This window comes from Tursiops truncatus, chromosome 9, assembly GCF_011762595.2.
Source record: "Tursiops truncatus isolate mTurTru1 chromosome 9, mTurTru1.mat.Y, whole genome shotgun sequence".
Lineage (NCBI taxonomy): Eukaryota > Metazoa > Chordata > Mammalia > Artiodactyla > Delphinidae > Tursiops > Tursiops truncatus.
In genome coordinates this window covers 73,006,691-73,029,786 of record NC_047042.1, presented here as the reverse complement: position 1 = coordinate 73,029,786, position 23,096 = coordinate 73,006,691, and the positions used below count along the sequence as shown (strand labels likewise).

Below are 23,096 nucleotides of genomic sequence, written 5' to 3'. Positions count from 1 at the left end.
ACGCACTCCTCGGACATGGAAACAATCACATCACAGCACTCTCCAAAATGTACTTACAAGTCATGGGAGTCAGAGGCCCTTTGCAGGTCACCTGTTCCAGCCTACAGCCCAGGGACCACTGTCCTAAGTGTAACTTACTGACTCAGGAGCAGCCCATGCTGTACCCCCAAATCGTATCCCAGATTCATGCTACAATTTACCCCTTCACAGTCCAAGCCGGAAGAAGCATAGTTACTGAATCAGCAGGCCTGGGGTCTAGCCTCTACACTGCTACTCATTACCTCTCTGGTCTGGGATAAGTCCTGGAACCCTCACAGGTGTCTATTCCCAATGGGCAAAATGAGGAGGTTGAACTGGATGACCCCTAAAATCCAGTTCAAATCCAATGATACAGGATTCTACTTTAAACCAATTACAGCTGGATGAGAAAACTCAAGTAACTCCCGCCAGGGAGCTCTTCCTCCTACTCCAGCCCACAGCATCCCCTCCTCCATGCTGACAGGGCTTTGGGAACAGCTCCACCTCAAGGGTGGGAAGCCAGGGAGCCAGCAGGTATTGTCCAAATCCAGTGCATTCACGCTGAATGGCTGACTCTTCCAACTGTTCAGGCACTGTTCCTCCCTAAACAGGCCCCAGTAACTCAGCCTAGGGGTGAACAGACAAATACAAACATTCATGAAACACAACAGAAATAACTGTTGGAGGCCAAGCCTACTGGAGAGTTCATGCCCTGGTGGGTCATACCTCTTAGGACAACAAGGCCTGGGCGCCAGCAATAAAGCTTCTGAAGGTGACCCCTCCTTCCAAAACATGACTGAGACAGCCTGGACAGGGAGCGCCAAGTCTTCTGGAGATGACAGCTCAGACTGAGACACACATCTCCTCTCTTTGTCCGCCATGGCTTTCCTATCTGGAGTAGTTCTTGATGTGGTAATCCATAGCCCTTTACCCCCCTCAGAAAAGGAGAACGTACCATAAAACCATTTACCATAATTTTTGTTGTTGCTGTTGTTGTTTTGTGTGTTTTTCTCGGTACGCGGGCCTCTCACTGTTGTGGCCTCTGCCGTTGCGGAGCACAGGCTCCGGACGCGCAGGCTCAGCGGCCATGGCTCACGGGCCCAGCCGCTCCATGGCATGTGGGATCTTCCCGGACCGGGGCGCGAACCCGTGTCCCCTGCATCGGCAGGCGGACCCTCAACCACTGCACCACCAGGGAAGCCCTACCATAATTTTACCATAGTATCTTACATTGTATTTCCAACCCATACAATAACTCACTTTATTGCACATTTTAAAACCCCAAGCTCAGGACTGGATTAAAAATGCTTACCCTGTTACTCCAGAAATGATAATATGGGGTTTTCCCTCCAGTCTCTATTCTCACCCTCCTCACCAACAAGTCAGTTATGTCAAAATGCCTTAACGGTATGCTTCATCCAAACTTCCTTTTACTCTAAGTCAGAACAAAGGTTACCTAACAAGTTGATGCTCACCCATGCTTCTCACCACCCACTCCAGCCTGCATCCACCTCAGTATTTCCTTTTCATGTTCTGTCATCCTTCACTGGTTTTGCTTACTGAGCTGCACGATTACCACATGGCCTATTCCATAATGTGAGAAGACTCCACTGCAAAATGAGTTCTCTGACTGAAGAAGATTCTAACAGCATGGGCCCATCTCCTCCCATGAGTGAGCTCTCCATACCTCGAAACGTTTAAGTAAGCTAAGACAGAGAAGCATCAAGCACCAACCAGATAACAAAACAGCCCTATGCAGTAAGACGGGGACTGTTCAACTCAATATCATGGCCCAGACCAGTGCTATACATTCTCCAAGACAAAATTAAGAACCATCCTCACCAAGCACAAAAGCACAATTATGACCAAAGGCAAGCTGAAACCTGAGAGAAGATCTGCTTTACCCAACTCCAAACCTTCAGGTTATTTCTAGATAGACAACACCTGTTTGCTATGCTGGAAAAGAACGGTGGCAGAATCCAAAGCTCTCAGTAGTTGTAAAACACAGACCTCTTATAAAGTAGCAGGGCCACTCGTTTCTTACACGAGCCCCAAGAGAACTGACATCAAGTAAACACAGATGGAGAGAGGGGGGAAATAACTTTTATAAGAGGTGGAATACCACTGATGTTTTTATTCTATCAAAAGATTACTGTAGGGCTTCCCTGGTGGCACAGTGGTTAAAAATCTGCCTGCCATTGCAGGGGACACGTGTTCGATCCCTGGTCCAGGAAGATCCCACATACTGCGAAGCAACTAAGCCCGTGCACCACAACTACTGAGCCTGTGCTCTAGAGCCCGGGAGCCACAACTACTGAGCCTGCGTGCTGCAACTACTGAAGCCCGCGCGCCTAGAGCCCATGCTCCACAACGAGAGAAGCCACCGCAATGAGAAGCCCAGGCACTGCAACAAAGAGTAGCCTCCGCTCGCTGCAACTAGAGAAAGCCTGCGGACAGCAATGAAGACCCAACACAGCCAAAAATAAATAAATAAAATAAATAAATTTTTTTAAAAAAGATTACTGTAAAATGAGACATTGGCTTAAATGTTTAAGGCTAACCAATGAAAAAGAATAACCATCAACTAACCTTGATGTAAAATTAAGAGTCATGAAAAACATAACTAACATTATTAAAATGTCTGGTAAAAACATGAAAGATTAAGATTTTCTGCCCACAAATATGAATCTAACAATAAATGTTTGTTAATTTTACACTTTGAAAGTGAGGGTTATTTTATATATATTTGAATCAAAGTTCTAGTGGAAAGATCACAAGCAAAATCCAGGTTTCTACAACAGAGAGGTACCCAAGCCAAACATATCCTTCTGTAGAAAGCTTCTTTAGAAAAACCACAGACCTTCCTGTGTGGTTTTGGTCTGTTCACCTGGCTGGCAAAAGGAACCACGGGAAAATAAGCAAAGGAAGTCATGAAAAACAGTCATGAATGGACTACTGTGGGTTGTCCCTGAGGCAAAAAAACAGTGGAGAATCCTTCAAGAAATGTAGTAGCACTCAGCTAGAGTTTTTGGTAAGCAAAGAAAGCCACAAATTTCCATGGTACTCCAAAACATAAAATAATACTGATGTGTACAGGGGCCGGCACTCTTTCTACAAAGGACTAAACAGTAAATATTTTAGATTCTGTGGGACCATCCAGTCTCTCTCACAACTACTCAATTCTGCCATTATAGTGCAAAAGTAACCATAAACAACACATAAACAAATGAGTATATGTAGCTATATTCCAATAAAACTTTATTTTTAGACTGTGAAACTGGATTTCTCATCATTTTCATGTATCATGAAATATTTTTCTTCTTTTGATTTTTTTAAACTACTTAAAATATTTTTTTAAAAAAAACACTGTTAGCTTGCAGAAACAGGTGGCCCTCAGACTACAGCCTGCCAGGCCTGTTCTATCATCTTTAGCTGATTTGACCTTTCTCTGAAAGAACTCTGATTTTCAATTAGGTCTCTGCCATTAACAAAGCTCGCAAAGGTAATGGATTCCATCAACAACTGCTTGACGGATCAGACTGGAAATTTAAGAAAACTTGTACCCCAATTCCCTTCTTTTTTAATGATATTATGAGCAACACCTAGTCTTGATAGCCCACACTACCTGTTCACTCCCTATCATGTTAGAGTTAGTAGTAAATGCTGAATCAACTTGTGAGAAATCAACTACTTTAACAGTGTAACAAAAACGTTTCCAACCCACATACATCTATAGCCCTCAAAAATTCTATAAAAATGGAAATCATTAAGACCTCCAAATCTCCTCAATTATACTATAAGCCAGGAAACTTTATACAAAGTACACTCATAGTATAAAACACAAGTAACAGCTAGTTTAGTATGAGAAAATCTAACCCCATTCACCAACAGTAGCTGAAAGAGAACTCTTGAGAAACAAGAAACTTAGATTTCAAGCCTAAATGCATAGTCAACTACTTCAGGTAGCCATTTCACAACAGTACCTCATTTTCATGAAATTAAGACGTAGGTTTAGATTATTTCTGTGGTCTTTTCTAGCTCTAAAATGCTTGTAACGAGCTACACTAATTATATCTGATGTAGCTCACTGAGAGTTTCAGCAATTTTCACTTTTCATTATCCTTCAGATAAGAAGCAGATAATTTCTTCTCTGCTCTTTTATCTCTGGCTTTTTGAAAGGCCAATGAAAATGTATTTCTGATTAGGACAATTGCTGCCTCCTTAGAAATATGCAGTCTTAACACAGATGCAAGTGATTCAAGAGAAAATTTAATGTAGTATGATACTTGGAAGATGCTTCTAGAGACAGATATTTGTGTCTGCTGCAACTATAAAATACAAATTGTGGAGCCTCCTCATAACAAAGGCACACAATCATCCTTTAGCTACCACAGAAATGTGTCTTTAAAATTGCTTCATTTTTCTACAGTAATCACATCCCCACTCTATACAAACCACACTGCAGTCTGCCTCTAGAAACAAGCAGACCTGCATTTTGTCCCTGCCATTGCTACTTGTAAACTGAAAGGTACTCACCTCCAATTCTCATTTTCCCCATCTGTGGAATAGGAATGCCGTTCTTGGTAGCAATGTAAATGATATATTCATAATTGTGTATAAATATTGATGTCTTCTGGAAGACATCTGCAATACACTGTTAGGTTTCAAAAATAAATTGCAAAGCAATAGGAATAATATGATAACACTTTAGAGGGTTTTTTTTTTTTTTTGAAAAGCATACAGTGGGAAAAAGGAAGGAAATTCTGACACATGATACAATATGGATGAATCTTGAGGACATTATCTAAGTGAAATAAGCCAGTCATGGAAAGACAAATACTGTATCATTCCACTTATATGCAGTATTTACGGTAAGTCATAGAGGAAGAAAGTAGAAGGGTGGTTGCCTGAGGCTGGGAGGAAGGGAAAGGGGAATTGTAATGGGCACAGCATTTCAGCAAGATGAAAAAAGTTCTGAAGAATGGTTGCACAACAATCTGAACGTACTTAACAGTACGGAACTGTACACTTAGAAACTAGTTACGATGGTAAATTTTACATTATGTACATTTTACCACAATTTAAAATTTTCAATAAATTTTTAAATAAAATAAAATTTAAGACACTTTAAAAAACATACAGTGGATACTTTGGCAGTAAAACTACTGATGATTTTCACTTTCTATTTTATGTGATTTGTCACTGTTGCAAAAGTAGAATGAGTTTACTGTGGAAAACATTCAACCCAGAAAAATAAGAATAAAGGTATTTTCATTTTATATGTAAATAAGCCTAAAAGCCTGAAAACCATAAAAATCTACCCGCTAAGGGTCCAGTTAGACTTTTTTAAAAAATGAAGTATAGTTGATTTACAATGTCGTGTTAGTTTCAGATGTACAGCAAAGTGATTCAGTTTTATATATATATTCTTTTTCAGATTCTTTTCCATTATAGTTATTACAAGATAAAAGAAAATTACAGGCCAATATCACTGATGAAAAGAGATGCAAAAATCCTCAACAAAATACTACCAAGCCGAATCCAACAACACATTAAAAGGATCATACACCATGATGAAGTGGGATTTATCCAAGGGATGCAAGGATTTTTCAATATCCACTAATCAATCAGTATGATACACCACATTAACAAACTGAAGAATAAAAACCATATGATCATCTCAATAGATGCAGAAAAACTTTTGATAAAATTCAACATCTATTTATGATGAAAAAAAAAAACTCTCCAGAAAGTAAGCACAGAGGGAACATACCTCAACATAATAAAGGCCATATATGACAAACCCACAGCTAACACACTCAATGGTGAAAAGCTGAAAGCATTTCCTCTAAGATCAGGAACAAGACAAGGATGACCATTCTCGCCACTTTCATTCAACATACTATTGGAAGTCCTAACTACCACAATCAGAAAAAGAAATGAACGGAATCCAAATTGGAAAAGGAAGAAGTAAAACTGTCAGTGTTTGCAGCTGACATGATACTATACATAGAAAACCCTAAAGATGCCATCAGAAAACTACTAGAGCTCATCAATGAATTTGGCAAAGTTGCAGGATACAAAATTACTACACAGAAATGTCTTGCATTCCTATACACAAACAACAAAAGCTCAGAAAGAGAAATTAAGGAAACAATTCCATTTACCATTGCAACAAAAAGAATAAAATACCTAGCAATAAATCTACCTAAGGAGGCAAAAGACCTAAATGTCCATCAACAGATGAATGGATAAAGAAGATGTGATAGAGAGATATAAATATAGATAGATAACATAGAGATATCTAGATCTAGATAGGTATATATAGATATACCTAGATCTATAGATATATATAGATATATAGATATAATGGAATATTACTCAGCCATAAAAAGGATGAAATAATGCCATTTACAGCAACATGGGTGGACCTATGGTTTATCAGGCAAGTGAAGTAAGTCAGAGAAAGACAAATATTATATGATATCACTTATATGTGGAATCTAAAAAAATGATACAAATGAACTTATTTACAAAACAGAAAAAGACTCACAGACACAGAAAACAAACTTATGCTTACCAAAGGGGAAAGGGGGGGAGGGATAAATTAGGAGTTTAGGATTAACAGATACACATGACTATACATAAAATAGATAAACAACAAGGACCTACTATATGGCACAGGGGACTATATTCAATTAGTCCTGAAATACATTAAAATTGCATACTGTCACCAGGAACTATACATACAATTAGGGTCAGAATGGCTAGAAGAATGATAAAGGATTGATAAAAAGGAAGTATATTTCTGTTCTTAAATTTGTAGGGAAATACTAACTTTAAATGGCATTTATGCAAGTTTATTTAAATTTTTAATTTGATAAAACAGCGTATAAAGAATAAAAATTTCATTAACTCTAATGCCTAGCAATGCTTGTTGAATGAATAAGTGGACACACTTGAATAGAAACCAACTCCTTGAATCTCAGTAAATATACAAACCATTCAGAATAGATAATTATATTACACTGCTACCAACTGGTGGCAGCATCCCTAAAACACAAGGACAATAACTAGGAAAGGACGAGTTCATTCTGAAACTTTAAAAGATATAAGAGGCTGACAGACTTGTAACAACTTTTCTCCTTTGAAAACTTCACTATTTCCAATAAAATATGGACACTGTCCTTTAAAAAGGCAGGGTCCTTATTTTATTGGACTCTGCTATAAACAGCATAAATAGCATCGGCTCTGCTATCAATCAACTATGAAAAAGATATGCGGTGGAAAAATTACTTGGAATTAGAGCAAAATCGAATTTTGGATTCTACTTTAGGCAACAATGTACCTCAGGTTTTCTCAGACATGAAATATGTGAACCTCTCAGAAACCTATTACCCATATTTCATGTGTGAGAGCATCTAAATGGCAAAATGTCAGGAGTTAATATTATTTATTATTATTAATTAAATTATTATTGGTGACTTTTTCTTAAATAATAAAACATCTCTGAAACATTTCTATTTATGATCCATGTATTTGTTCATACATCAGCTTTCTAATATGTTAAATGCCTAAAGAAAAAAAAAAACCAAATATCTTTCCTTTGACTGAATCATTCTTTATATGGTACTCCATCTTCTCGATTCAATTCAGATTTTTTTCCCAGGACTTTTTTTTAGCAGAAACATGCCCTACATACTTTTCATGAGCATAATTTATTTTTAAATTTATGTCTGGGAATTCAGCACTGTATCTTAAAACAGTGCTTCACGTTAGTCATTATTTCCACAGCCCATCAGCACTTAGGCAGGAAGTGTAATATGCAGACAAGGAACTGAATCTCATGGAGTCTATCAGAAATGTCCCTTGGCGTTTCATAAAAATCTGATACAAAAAAAAAAAAAAAAAAAAAAAAATCTGATACATATATCGTGAAAACTGGAAATGTTTTTATGTTAATGGTAACAACCAATGTAAAGACAAAGAAGAGGGCTTCCCTGGTGGCGCAGTGGTTGAGAGTTCGCCTGCCGATGCTAGGGGACACGGGTTCGTGCCCCGGTCCGGGAAGATCCCACATGCCGCGGAGCGGCTGGGCCCGTGAGCCATGGCCGCTGAGCCTTCGCGTCCGGAGCCTGTGCTCCGCAACGGGAGAGGCCACAACAGTGAGAGGCCCGCGTACCGCCAAAAAAAAAAAAAAAAAAAAAGACAAAGAGGAAAAACAGGGACAATTAATGACTCATTACCACAGGAGATAATTGAGGGTGAAATAGATTGAAACTGAGGCTAGACTCAGGATCAACAGCTTTTAGATTTTCCACTCTGTAAAATGTTAAAATAATATTACATTTTATATTTATATAATATGAATTACTAACATCAAAAATCTGCCCCCATAACGAATCATAAGTAAATAATGATCAAATAAAATGGGAGACATTTTTAAAAGTTATTTTGTCAATATTATAGTGCATTAACAAATACCTTCTGCTTCAGTAAAATTAGATTCAACAGACCTATGTCTGGGCATTTCATTGAGAATGCACATTCTAGGAATGTCTGTATGTTTCTTTAAAAAATATGTATACACTGAGGATAGACGATGTAACAATGAACAAAATACAGAGGCCAGTGAACTCCAGACATTATACAGTAGCAAAACACTTAAACATAGCCATGTTTTAAAAATATCTAAAGAAATTAAAAATATATTAGGTTCCCACATACTATTTACCTAAAATACTCCTAATTATACTTGAATCAAGTCTTCATAGAAATGTATTATAAATGTTTTCCTCTATCCAAAATAGCCCATGAAAAATGTCATCTTTTTAAATGTTTACTATAACTTACACATTTTTTAAAATTAAGTACTCTCTTTAAGCTATTCTAAAGCATTACAAGATAAAAATAAAGGCTCATAGAGAGTTCTTAACACCAGACATAAAACGTAAGTACACTAAATGTAAAATACAAGTATAAAAAAGAAAAAATGTTTTATTTCTATAATCAAAAGTCTATTTTCAGATACTCATCAACTACAATCAATGCCTATTCAAAGACAGATTTCTTAAAGGTGATAGATTATTTAGGTCATTTGGGGGATAGTGCAATGACAACGTCTACATTTTTCTCCCTGAGAACAAGAACTTGGTTACATAAGTCCTCTAGATGCACGCAAAGAATTAGGGGAAAAGTATGTGGGAGGCATGAAGCTTTTGAATTCGGAGTTAATGCCTGAGGAGTGAGGCTTTTTTCCTTTTTTGGTAAAATGCAAATGTATTTGTATGAATTGTGACAAAAAATATAACTGTAGAAATTATGTAATATTATCCTAGGAATGCTTGCTTTACATTTTCAACAAAAGAAAAGGTTTTCAAAGAAAAAAGAGACAAGAACTAACATTTATTGAATTCTTTAGTATGTGTTAGAGAAACTGAAACACTATGATAGAAACTGTCATATATTACATTATCACAATCATTTTCTCCATCTTTGCTATAAAATCATAATGGACTCTATGATAAAAGGCATAAAAAAGAGTCCATCAAGACTCTAAATTATTAAAATGCCTATCTTACCAGAGTTTTAAAAAATTTCTATAGACTGTTCATTTCTTTTCAACATACACAACACATTTCTGAATTAAGAGATTCAACAAGCTGAATATTTCATCCTTTCTCTCCAGAGACCATGGGCAACATGACAAAATGGTAAAATTCTGAGCCAAATGGATATACAAAAACAAGGTCAAAGAACCCTTTAGCTATCTCCCTAGACCTCTGATTATCGCTGTCCAAGAAATTATTTTCAGAACACTGGGCTTTTTTCCTCCTTAATTTAACAATTTTATTGCTATATATCCAAAAGGCAATCATTTTCCATCTGGATCAAGTTATTCTGTCGAAAACATATTATCCATACTATTCAACATTCATCCACATGAATATAAAGAAACTTTGAAAAAAAGAAACAAACAAGGAACCTAAACAGAATTTAAAATAGGATACCATAAAAGGCAGTTTTCTCAATTTAAAAAGTAGACAATAGGTAATGGTGGTATCATTTTGAGAGGTCCCCACCTTAAATTTGTAGAAACCACTGAAAATGGAAGTGAGGTCTCTAAAGATTGTAGTCACCCTGCAAAGACACCCTCCATGTGACATGAATCAAGACAGCAGCAATTAATGACCTGCAGACAACCCATTGAGAACCCCTTCCTAAGAAACATTAAAAAAACAAAGCACATTCTAAAAAACTAATTCAGTAAATTCATCTGGCACTGTAGAAAAATAAGATTTTGTTATTATTGATTTGCACAATTTTTTCATTGAAGGGATTCTACCTTTAACACACACACACACACACACACTGTAGTCCTTAGGGAAGTAGCAGAAATTCTATGTACCTAATCAATTTGAAATAGGCTGCATTAAAAATAAATTATGCTATCAACCCAAGGTAATTAACAAGCTTGTAAGCATAACCAAATACTGCATAAAAACAGCAATATTGCGTTAGACACTTGAAATCTCCTCCCCAAAACAGATATTCTTTCTTGCTTGATCTCCAGCAAAAATTACTTAGGAAAACTTCAATGTGTAAGAAAGTATATTTATAAAACATGATGTCTTTTCAGGTTTCCATATGTTTTTATTATGTTTTGCCTTTAAGCAAAATAGAGACATCAGATTATATTTTGCTAGAACAAGATAAATGTCCTGCCATTACTATGGCATTGAGGGGGGAAAAAAAGGAAAAGTGGTCAATATACCCCCTATATTGACATTAATGCAATTATCAGTCTATCACCCACAGTTACAAAAAAAGAAACACTGTAACACTAGACTGTATCAGAAACGGTCTCTGGTTACTATGACAGTTACATAAGACATACCTTTTCCCAAGCTTGGCCCAGAAACATGTAGGCTGTTAACAGAGCCATGTAGGCTCTGTTAACTGCCTACATGGATGGCTTCTGAAAGCATCATTACCTGATCCCTGCAATTTTATCACCTTTACTAACCACTAGTCCTTTCTGTAACTCACATAGATATAAAAGCCTCTCTTTCCAGCTCATTTATCAAGCGAAAGGTTCCTTTCCAGGAAAACAGACACCTGATATCCAGGGACCATAACAGAAAACAGCAGTAAAACCATTCAACTGACAGCATTGGTAGTTTTCTTTTCTACTTTGTTCTTTCAGGAAGAAGGTGGCCTTTAAATTTGGAAATACATTCTATAAACACATGCATTTTCCCACATAAAACTACAAATAGTTTGACTGATTTGTCTTTTAAAGCAGAGTGAGGCACATATTGTTTGGGTGAGGACTCAGCTGACAATGATTAGACCTCCTGTTGCTTCCACTCATTTGCAGCAGTTTTTCAATCATCCCTGTGGATTTTTATGCACACTAGATAAGGTTCCAGTTTCACTGCTTCTGCACTAAGCAAATGACAAATAGCCTCTTCAGTGTTTTCCAACATCAACATTTAAATGTTCTATTAATTGGTTGCTGCTGAAAAGGGCTCTAGATTCACAACACCATAGGCTGCAGAATAGAACAAAACCTCATAGCCAGAAGCTTTAGAGAATGTCTTTAAAATATCTGAGTTTTTCAGAGAAGAGATAACCCTTTGGATACTAGGATTTCTCAATTGTGATACAACTCTTACCATCAAAAAGATCCAACAGTACTTCTCAATGAGGGTGCTATGGGTATTTTAAGCAGGATAACACTACAGTTAACATCCCTGGCCCCCAGGTATTAAAGGCCAGTGGCACTGACCAGTCACCGTGACAATACAAAGGCTACATACACATTTCCACATGGCCCCTAGTAGGACAGCACTGCCTTCCCCACCTTAATACTGTATTTCCCTGCCATCTTAAATTTGAAGTCACACAAAGCTCAGAATAAGCTTTTCTTAATAACTTTACTATTTTGATAGACTACAAAAGTAACTGGAGATACAAATGGAGATGATATAGGATATAGGACTAAGCCCTCAAGCAGTGTTTAACATGCAGCTTGAAGAAGTCCCAAAGGTCACTTTGCTTTTTTGGTCACTTGTAAAAATATTAAAGTTACCTCTAAGCCTTGCTGCCCAACATGGTAGCCACTAGCTAAGTATGGCTATTTAAATTTAAATTAAAAATTCAGTTCCTCGGTAGCACCAGTACATACGCTCAACAGACGCTTTATTATAGAACATCTCCATTATCACAGAAAGTTCTATTGGACAGCACTACTCTAAGGCTTCCTAAGAATACGACAAGGCACCTCACTGCCATTCTGAGGGATGTTTACAGCAAAGACATAGAATTCTTCAGTGGTAGTAACAAAAAGCACTTACACAATCACAGTTCAACTCCAAACTCTTTTTAACATTTGGCTTTGGAACAAAATTCTAGACATGAGCAACATTAAAAACAGAAACTTCAATATTAGACCAAGTTTGATTAGTAGCTACAGAATGTTTCAGCTCTCTTATAATATCCATAAACAAATTGTTCTAGAGATAACATTGATAAGTGAAATAACACGAAGAAGGCACCTAACCTTTCTTTCTTTTCCAGATTATCATCTACTAAGGGCCAAACTCTGTTTTATTAACAAAACAACTATCTGGTGGCTAGTATGCCCTTCACAAGGCTCTATGTAGCCCTTTGGAACCACAGAGGTATAGATTTGCTCCTATTTGCCCCTCCCAAATTCAGAGCTGGTCCATCTTCTCTTCTATCTGTCACTGGGTTCTCTTCCTCACAGGGTTTGTAGTTCACATACTTACTACACTTGGAATTGTGCCCAAGGAGGGGCCTGGAAGGCTACACTCCAACTATCTAAAATGTTTAGTATGTAAATTCCTGAAAAAGCATGTGATAAGACTGTACAGTAATTCTGTTGTAATTCCTTTTAAACCAGAGTTTTCCAAAACTTCTGGTGTGCTGAAGTTTTATTAATAGGTCTACTATTGAAAGGCAGAAGGGGGGACATTTCAATCTCAAGTAATTTGGAAAGCAGTACGGCACAGGCATGCCTGATTTCCATCCCTGTTCCACCACAAACTGACAGGCTCTAAGACTTTAGGCGGCAGATTGCTTGGTAAACCAAGGTTCTTATCTTGTAAAATGGATCATAAGGCATTTGACTTGCAACCCTTGGATGTACGCAAAGTTATGATCCATATCAGGGGCTGAATACCAAGAATGAGAAAGAAGCAAAGCACAGTCAAACTAAGGAAGACTAGATTACAGTCTGCAGTGCGGTCCATCTCAGTTTGTAAAATAGGTTCCTTCTTACTTGGGGCTGCTTTCCATGGGCTCCCAATCAAGTGGCAACCCTTGTCATTTAAGGCTTAAAGGTCAGTCACTTCCTGTCCATTCATATCACCTCAACCGAGAAGGTTTTACTCCCCTCACTTGGCATTCCAAACTGGTCATGAGCACAATGATAATAACGCCTTTTGTTTGTGGTAACTTGTTTTTCAAAAAGCACTCAGGGAAACTTAAATATGTATATATGTACATAACCGCAAAACCACCTCAGAGTGGCGAGGGTTAATATTACTATTCCTCATTTGTCAAAAGGTAAAGAGATTACAGTCTCTCACAAGTAAGGGCAGAGCCAGGGCTACTGTCCAGATTTCCTGGGCTGGTGGTTCTTTCCTCCCTTCCAACTACCCACTGGATTCTGTTATGTATACTAGTCAGGGTCCTAGCAGGAAGCAGATACCACACCCAAATCAGAATACTTTGAGTAGAGTTTAATAAAAGAACTATTTACAATAGTGTGGGAAGGGCATAGAGTAATTATAACGAATAGTGCAGCTCCCTAGGACCATTACCATCCACAAGATGGAAAGAGCCAAGAAGGAATTACCAGAACCAGGAAAGTGAAAACCATAGAGAGAGTGAAATTCATATAGATATACTGTGGCTTTCACGGAGGGGTACAGCCAGGTAACTCACTCTCCCTAGGTCCTACAATCCTCTACCAGGCTTCTTCCCACTGACTAAACCCAACCAGAAAACAGAAGACAAGACAACTGACTGGAAAAGTCTATAGTAATCATCTCCCAGGGTAGAATGTAAGGGTATAAAAGGCTAAAAGTGAATTGGAAGGAGAAAACAGAAGATGACTGGCACTGCAATCATTTATCTAAAAGGAGAAAAGAAGATATCACATATATTCAGAGCATCAATTTCTCTACAGAAGAACCACTATTAGCATTTCATGTTCAAGAACTATATATTTATTTCTGTTCTTTTTTTTTTTTTTTTTCCCGGTACTCGGGCCTCTCACTGTTGTGGCCTCTCCCGTTGCGGAGCACAGGCTCCGGACGCGCAGGCTCAGCGGCCATGGCTCACGGGCCCAGCCGCTCCGCGGCATGTGGGATCTTCCCAGACCAGGGCACGAACCTGTGTCTCCTGCATCAGCAGGCGGACCCTCAACCACTGCGCCACCAGGGAAGCCCTACTTCTGTTCTTTATTGTGGTCTCTAAGACAGATCTCCTTCATGTCAAAGTACTTCTTCTAGTGCCTTAATGAATTCCTCTTTAATAGTCTTTGGTATAAAAATATCACCAAAGGTTTTCTCTTAATCTAAAATCATTGTGTCCATTGGTTTCTCCTTGTTTGGAGGTAAATATACCTTCTCATTTAGGAAATTCTACTATAAAAATCAGGCTATCTTTCCCCAAAGACTTATAGTTGCTTCCTTTAGTCAATGATTCTATTATTTATTATGTACAAAAATCACTGGTCAATTAGACATATTTTTTGGCAAATAATTATGTCTTTAAGTTTCTTTGATACTTTAGGAAAGATGTTTTTAAATCCCAGAATGTTAAGTATATTTACTAATCAAGTCCAAAACATTCTCCTTTTTTTTCAATTGAAGTACAGTTGATTTACAATACTGTGTTAGTTTCAGATGTACAGCAAAATGATTCAGCTATATATATATATTATTTTTCACATTCTTTTCCATTATAGTTTATTATAAGATTGAATACAGTTCCCTGTGCTTTACAGTAAATCCTTATTGTTTATCTATTTTATATATAGTAGTGTATATCTGTTAATCCCATACTCCTAATTTATCCCTCCCCCTCTTCCCCTTTGGTAACCATAAGTTTGTTTTCTATGTCTGTGAGTCTGTTTCTGTTTTGTAAATAAGTTCATTTGTATTTTTTTTTAGATTACATATATAAGTGATATCATATAATATTTGTCTTTCTCTGTGTGACTAACTTCACTTAGTATGATGTTCTCTAGGTCCATCCATGTTGCTGCAAATGGCAATATTTCATTCTTTTTTATGGCTGAGTAACAGTCCATTGTATGTATATACCACATTTTCTTTATCTACTCATCTGTTGATAGACACTTGAGTTGCTTCCATGTCTTGGCTATTGTAAATAGTGCTGCTATGAAATTGGGGTGCATGTATCTTTTCAAGTTAGAGTTTTCATCTTTTCTGGATATATATGCCCAGGAGTGGGACTGCTGAACATCCTCATATCTATTTGCTTCAAAAGAAAATTTGGAACCTTGAAGACATTATGCTAAGTGAAATAAACCAGTCACAAAGGGACAAATATTGAATGATTCCTTTTATATTAGTTTCCTCAAGTAGTCAAATTCATAGAGGCAAAAAGTAGAATGGGTATGTAGACAGGTAAGTTAAGAGATTTACTATTTTCAAGGGTCAAGGAAGGCTGAACTGAGAAGGTGATATTTGACTAGGAACCTCAAAAAGTGAGGGCGTGAGCCATGCAGCTTTCTAGGGGACAGTGCATAGAACAGACAGTTCAACCTATGCTTATAAACTGCAATTTATATAACATAGAGAAAACTGTCCACTTATTTTCTACCTTCCTTTCTTATTTTAGTGCAATTATAACAACCTAGATCACTGTAAAATAATTTTTTAAAAAGTTGTTTCCCAATGTGTGCACACAACAGAACAAAACAAAACAAGACTAAATCCTTAGAAAAATGGGATTCTTAAGCACAAACACAGCTAGCATGCTGAACAAAAGTCAAAGGGATGGCTTCACCCAGACTAGAAAGAAACTTGTCCAAACTGGACAAAAAAGAAAGTAGGAGAAATTACTCTTTTTCACTTACTCACTCACTCTACAGTGAAGTCAAAGGTTAAACAATCACCAATCTCCCCACCCCTGAAAACACCACACACACACACACACACACACACACACACACACACACACACACACCACACACACACGCACACACAGAGTTTTCTACCAGTCAAGGATCACCAGATACACGAAGAAAATTTCTAACAGAATGGACAGGGACAAAAACAAAAACACTTCTTTTAAAAAGGCATATGGAAGAAACAGAGACAATAAAAATAGATTTCTTCATTTCTTGGTTTTGGAAATCTCTGTGATGACAGCTATTGAAATAATTGAGACTAATAATTAAAATGGGGCTTCCCTGGTGGCGCAGTGGTTGAGAGTCCGCCTGCCGATGCAGGGGACACGGGTTCGTGCCCCAGTCCGGGAAGATCCCACATGCCGCGGAGCGGCTGGTCCCGTGAGCCATGGCCGCTGAGCCTGCGCGTCCGGAGCCTGTGCTCCGCAACGGGAGAGGCCACAATAGTGAGAGGCCCACGTATTACCAAAAAAAAAAAAAAAAATTAAAATGATAGTTGGATTCTAATAGTGTATGGGAGGAATAAATCGTAATCTGTAAAGTATACTAAAAATACTTTAAAATAATCAACAAAAGACAAGAATAGACAATTCGCATCTTTTAAAGCCTGCCCTCTAGCACTCATAACATTATTAGAATAAATACATTTATCCAGAAGGATCAACTTGCTTTACAATAAAATTTTAAAAAATTTAACCATGAAATCTGTACATAGAAATATGTTAAAAGACTGAGAAAAACATAGGAAAAAATTAATTGTTGTGAATAGCTAAAATATTGGCCTCAAATGAACCAGTTTAGTGAAAGAAAGTTGAAGACAAAAATATCCTTCAGTATCATTTTTTAAAATATCAATAAATATTCAATTTTATTAAAGTGGGTGAACTTGCAACCTAATCTCCCACCAATGTCACCCCAAATATACCCAAATAAACACTCTAATAGATCTATCAAAAGAAACTAATCAAGTTGGGATATGAACTGATGCAGGAAAATACTTATGAGTCCTTCTACAGAACTATAAAAATGTCTCAAGCACTTTGAACTTTTAAGGTCAGAACAGGGGCTAAATAGCCAGTACCTCTAAACCAGCAAAGGAGGAAAAAAATGTTTGGTATCAGGACTAGCTATGGAATTTTTGTAAAATAAGAAAAGAGGAGTATGGTCATGGTGGGTGATTCCCAGTACCAGACAGAAACCGACTCCAGATGTGGGAACAAGAGCAGCTCCTAGGTGACAGGCTTCCTGTGAGGTCTGAGCAAGTAGTAAGGTCAGTAATGAATGTGCAGAACTGAGTTCCAAGAGCAATCTCATAGGAAAAATAAGTATGAAGTTCAAGAGGTGGTACAGAGTGAAGAACCAAAGCAAGGGCCAGTTTTCGGTAACAAGACTATGGGACTAGGCATAGAAAATCCAAGTCGGAGCAGTTTTCTTGCTGCAGACTCGAGCAGCCAGGCCAGTGGCACTACAGCAAGCCCAAAGGCTTGGGGAGGATGCACATTCCCAGAGAGGCACTCCTGCCCATGGCCTCCTATCCCTCAGCCACATCCTGGCTTCATGGGGACTTCCTCAGAACCCAGTAAGAGGCCTACGGATGAAAAATACCAAGCCCGTTTAGATGGCTCTATATAACACACTCACACTCGGTCACAGTTTCTAACCCTTCTTTTTTTTTTGCGGTACGCGGGCCTCTCACTGTTGTGGCCTCTCCCGTTGCGGAGCACAGGCTCCGGACGCGCAGGCTCAGCACCCATGGCTCACGGGCCCAGCCGCTCCGCGGCATGTGGGATCCTCCCGGACCGGGGCACGAACCCGTGTCCCCTGCATTGGCAGGCGGACTGCCAACCACTGTGCCACCAGGGAAGCCCTCTAACCCTTCTTTGGAGTGCCTCTGAGGATAAGGAAGAAGAGAGATTCTTTAGGTGGGCAGAATGTCAATAATACATCTATTCACTCTGTAAGAAGAGAAGGCCGAGGCTCAGAATCTATATAAATTTCTGGACAGTGGCTAATGTCCTGCTGAATAAGCAAGGACTTGAAAGGAGTAATACTAAAGGATTGGGGGCTAGGAGGTTGGAGCTTAGGGAGTGTGGACTATTTGAAAGGGCTCGAAGGATGAAGATTCGCACACGAATTCTCAGTAAAGGGCCCATCTGCAAGGGAAGATCTTAAACATCCTTCTCCATCACCTTTGCTGATTCCTCCTCTTTTTCCCAACCTCTTGAAATGGGAAAGCTTCGGAACTCAGTCTAGAACTTTTTCTCTTCTCTATACGCACTCTCTCAGTAATTTTATCTAATCTCATGGCTTTAAATACTACCTATAAACTATGTCCGAAATCTCTCTCTCCCTATCTCCAGACTCAAATATCCAACTACCTACCTGACGTCTCCATTTGAATGTCTGAATATCTCCAACTTAACACATCCAAAACTAGTCTTTCCCCAAAACCTGCTCCTTCCCCTCAAACTAGCCTTCCCCATTTCATTTGATGCCTACTGGGATGGGTATATGGAGGCTCTCTCCAAGAAATCTGATATTTAGCAGTGTTTTTTTAAAAAACTGAAGTAGTTGACATTCATTCATTCTGACAGTGACTATGAGATAACGATCCATTGGTTCCTGCTACCTAGATCCCTGGAGACGTACTATATTTTGTCCTTTCTGAAATCTAGTTCTTCAGCTTTTCATTAGATTCTGAACATTTTCACTTTCCCTTAAATTGGTCAGGCTCAGTTTCAGCTGCAACTAAAACCCCATACTGGGTATAACCACCAGCTCTCAGCTCACCGACTCTGCTTTACTACCGACAACTCCCCATTTGCCACCAAACCCTGTCCTCACTACTCCTTTCTACTTATAGTGAAGATGAAAAAGCAAAGTTATCCCACTTTCAATTATAACAGACTCTAATCACACATGTCCAGAACCGTTCTCTATGTTATCTGAGAAATTCTAAAAATTAAAATTATCTTTCACCAAAGTATTTGTTCCCAAACTGGTTATGTCCAGCTATTCATGGAAAACACAATGAGTAGGAAATCTCTAACAGGATTCCCCCTACAGCTCATCTAAAGAAGTCCTGTACCACAAATTCTGATAATCCCTTCCTCTGATCCCACACAATCTCTATTATAGCAGCTAACCTCAGCCAAACACAATTAATTATTCATGACTTCATGAAAGGAAAGGACCATGGGTCTCCTCATTTCTGTATTCCCGTGTAAGGCAGGCTTGATAAGTATTGGTTGAATTTTATCAGAAAGCAATATAGAAAATGCTTCAGAGTTTTAAAGCAATCACCGTACTTCAAATGATATTCACTCTGAGCTGAATATGATGTTAAATTATCTGCTACTAACATATCTGAGGATGAACTGTCTGCTAAGTCTTTCTGATCATATTGAAAAATCAAGACAGACTTATACACGGGCTTACCAAGTGCTTATTATTTTGATATTTCTAACTAATTCATGAATTAGCCTAGGTAAAATTTTATGTACATCTCAAAAATAAGAATACCATATTTACTCACCTAATTTCTCCCATCTCATTATTTTTTTAATAAATGTCTTATGTTTAAATTTGGGTATTATATGGATAAACAGAATGATCTAAAAGAACTTTTAAGTCCCAAAAATTTCTGCCCCTAACCTTTAGTTTAATCTAAAAAATATCTAGTCAACAGGATGAACATGAGTATCAATACCACATATACAACCCTCCAAGGTATCGAGATGTGTTTTCCCCCGAATAATATAACTTTATATAGGAAAGTCTCACAAATGCATGAACAAGCACCATCTAGTGGCAAAAAGAATTACTCCAGATAAAGAGATCATGGACAGCAGAGCTAAATGAAATTACTACCAAAATCTAAATCATGGACATTTGTTGTTCAGGACCCAATTCTGTTAAAATGTTTAATAACCATGTGGCTAATAAATTAAGGGTAATACCAGTTTTAAGGTAAGACTAAATGGTCAGGGCTTCCCTGGTGGCGCAGTGGTTAAGAATACACCTGCCAACGCAGGGGACACGAGTTCGATGCTTGGTCCAGGAAAGATCCCACATGCCGTGGAGCCACTAAGCCCGTGCACCACAACTACTGAAGCTTGCACGCCTAGAGCCTGTGCTCCACAACAAGAGAAGCCACTGCAGTGAGAAGCCCGCACACCACAACGAAGAGTAGCCCCCGCTCACTGCAACTAGAGAAAGCCCGCACGCAGCAACGCAGCCAAAAATTAATTAATTAATTAATTTTTAAAAAAAAAACCCAAATGGTCATTAGGACAGTCCAGGTTCAGCTGTTGTAACACTCAAACGTGAAGTGGAAGGTAGTTAACTAACGGCTGCATCGGGCACCCACACTGCAATGTGTTGGGCACATTTACATATGCTACATCTCATTTAATCCCCACAGCAGCCCAGTAAGGAAGTTATTAAAGTCTCCCCTGTGCAAATGAGGAAGCCGAATCTCAGATATTAAGGAACTTAAGTCATACAAACAGAAGTGATGAAGTCACCTCCCCATCCACTGCTCGTCTAACTATAACTGGGTCCTTGGGGAAAAAAAAAAAGTAATACAACAGATGAAGTGTATACAAACCCACTCAGCACTTAGTTTAGGCCACATAAAACTGACTCCAACATAGAAAAGAGAGATGTGCTGTTGGATGACAGATAATCCCTCAGACTTTGAGACTAATCAGACGGCAAAGGGACAAAGCCCATCTTAGTCCTGAACACAGTGAAGTGTAGTAGAAAGTTCATGGGCTTTGGCGTCAGGCCTAAGTACAAACCAGTGTTACAAACTAATATTAATGGAGGGTCTCCCATGCAGTAGAGCCCAGAGCTGGCGCTGGAGACACAAATGTGTCCTAGCAGACATGACCTGCTCTCACTGAGCCTACAGTCCTGCCCTTGAAAAACTTCTAGCCTAGAAGAGAAGATGACAGAGTCTAAGCGGGTCCTTCTCGCACACTGGGAGAGGCTACTTAATCCATAACCTGGTTTGGAAGAAAAAGGAGGAGCTTCTTAGAATTTTTTTTTTTTTAATTGCACAAAGATTGGCCCCTTCACAAGAGAGGCCTTTATACATGATGGATCACAACTTTCAATTTTTTCTTCTCTCTCTCTCTCTTTCCTCCCTTCTCCTCTCCTCTTCTCTTTCTCTCTCACATACATGAATATGTGCAAATTGGGGCTTGAATTCAAACTTCTTTTCAGGAGACATTCCCTTTGGAACAAGGTTCAATTCTTCAGGGCCTTACATCTTTGCAGATTTAGATAAATTCCATTTTAAGAACTGAAGGATATAACAAACAGATGATGGCATAGCTTAATGGAAGAGGACAAGCCAGGTCTATTGAAATTCTAGGTCTGTCGTAACTGATTAACAGATTATTTGGATCTTTCTTCTTAAAAGGTAAGAAGAAGGGGGGTAAACAATCATAGAGTTTGGCCCACCTCTTCTCTTTCTCCTCCTAAATAATTCCATGCTAAACTCATAGGGAGGGCCAAGCAAAGTGGGCCTCTATGCTGGGGTGGCAAACACAGTGTGTGTCGGGGGTGGGGGTGGGGGAGTGGCAGCGGCACAGAGGCCCAGAGCAGGGTGAGGAGCTCATCCACGCATGGGAACACCTCTGCTTGGGGTGTCAGAGCCCAAGCAGAGTCAGGAGGGCATAAGAAAAGGGAGTGGCCCCAAATGTGATGTCAGAGCTGAATGGTGAGAGGAAGCCATCCCCCTGGGGGGAGTGGGGAGGAACGTAGAGGTATTGGGTGTTAGAATCCAAACAGGATGAGCAGGGCCTTTGAGGTCTGCTCAGCATGTGGTTTCATAACCCAAGTATGTCAGAGTCAGAGTAAGGTGAGAAGGAATGTTAAGAGATACTGGTACATACAGATATATTGAGCAAACAGAAAGTATATTAAGGATAGTGGGACCCAGGTTTCTCACCGTCAGTGAAGAAACAGATATGGAAAGAAAACTGGAATGAACTCTGGAGGGATTAGAATGGAATCTGAGGTATCAATGTGAATTCATGATTTCAAGAGAGCTAGATAGGGAATAAATAGATATAAAGAAATATACATTTAAATGTGCCTATCTCTATCTGTATCCATCTATCTATCTATCTATCTATCTATACATATATTCCCTTGCTCTGTCGTCTGAGAGGGCTGGGAGAAGCAAAACGCCAACAAGCAATAAGCACACCTTGTGCCCAGATCTTGACTTCTAAATATTTGTCTCCACTAAAAGGAAAAAGGGAGTCTTAGAGAAACTGCTGATTCTAAGGCTGGAGCAGGTAAAGCACAAGCTGAGACTGGAACATCTTAGAAAGTAATCAAGTTCTCAAAGAATGACAGGGACATGTCAAAAGGATACAGAAGCCCGCTTGAAGGGCCAAATCTGGGACAGTTTGAGTATCAAAATAATAATAGTGATAGTAACAAATTATAGCTCACTGAATGAAACAGGAAACCAGGAGTCCACACTGATACAAAGAAATAAATGAATACACTGAAAGTCTGATGAAGAATTTATGTAATTCCAAAGCTCTTCTCCACAAAATACATACTAACTACAAAAGGAGTAAAAATAACTTTACAGCAGCAAATCCTTGCAGATGCAAGGATTCAAAGGATCAAAATGAGCATCGTCACTAATGGGACAAATAAAAATCATGAGCTACCTGATAGGATGCAATGAGAAAAACACAGCATTGCTACTGTGATATTCTGGCCAAGGTACATACATACCCTGCACTTAATCATGAAGAACCATGGGGCAAACCCAAATTGAAGGGTGTTCTACCAAATAACTGGCATGTATTCATCAAAAATATCCAGGTCACGAAAGTCAAGGAAAAACTGAGGAACT

At 38.6% G+C, this 23,096-nt stretch overlaps 1 protein-coding gene across 8 annotated transcripts in view; it reads right to left on the bottom strand.

Annotated features, from left to right (window-relative positions):
- ST7 (suppression of tumorigenicity 7) overlaps positions 1 to 23,096 on the bottom strand; it is a 254,687-nt gene that overhangs the window by 211,321 nt on the left and 20,270 nt on the right. Inside the window, exon 2 of one of the 8 annotated variants that reach the window (XM_073809859.1) lies at positions 4,555 to 4,672. The exons of the other annotated variants lie outside the window; for them this stretch is intronic. Within the exon in view, the coding sequence (XP_073665960.1) occupies positions 4,555 to 4,576 (22 nt within the window). The 5' untranslated portion in view covers positions 4,577 to 4,672. The remainder of the gene's footprint in view (positions 1 to 4,554; positions 4,673 to 23,096) is intronic. 8 annotated transcript variants of the gene reach the window in all.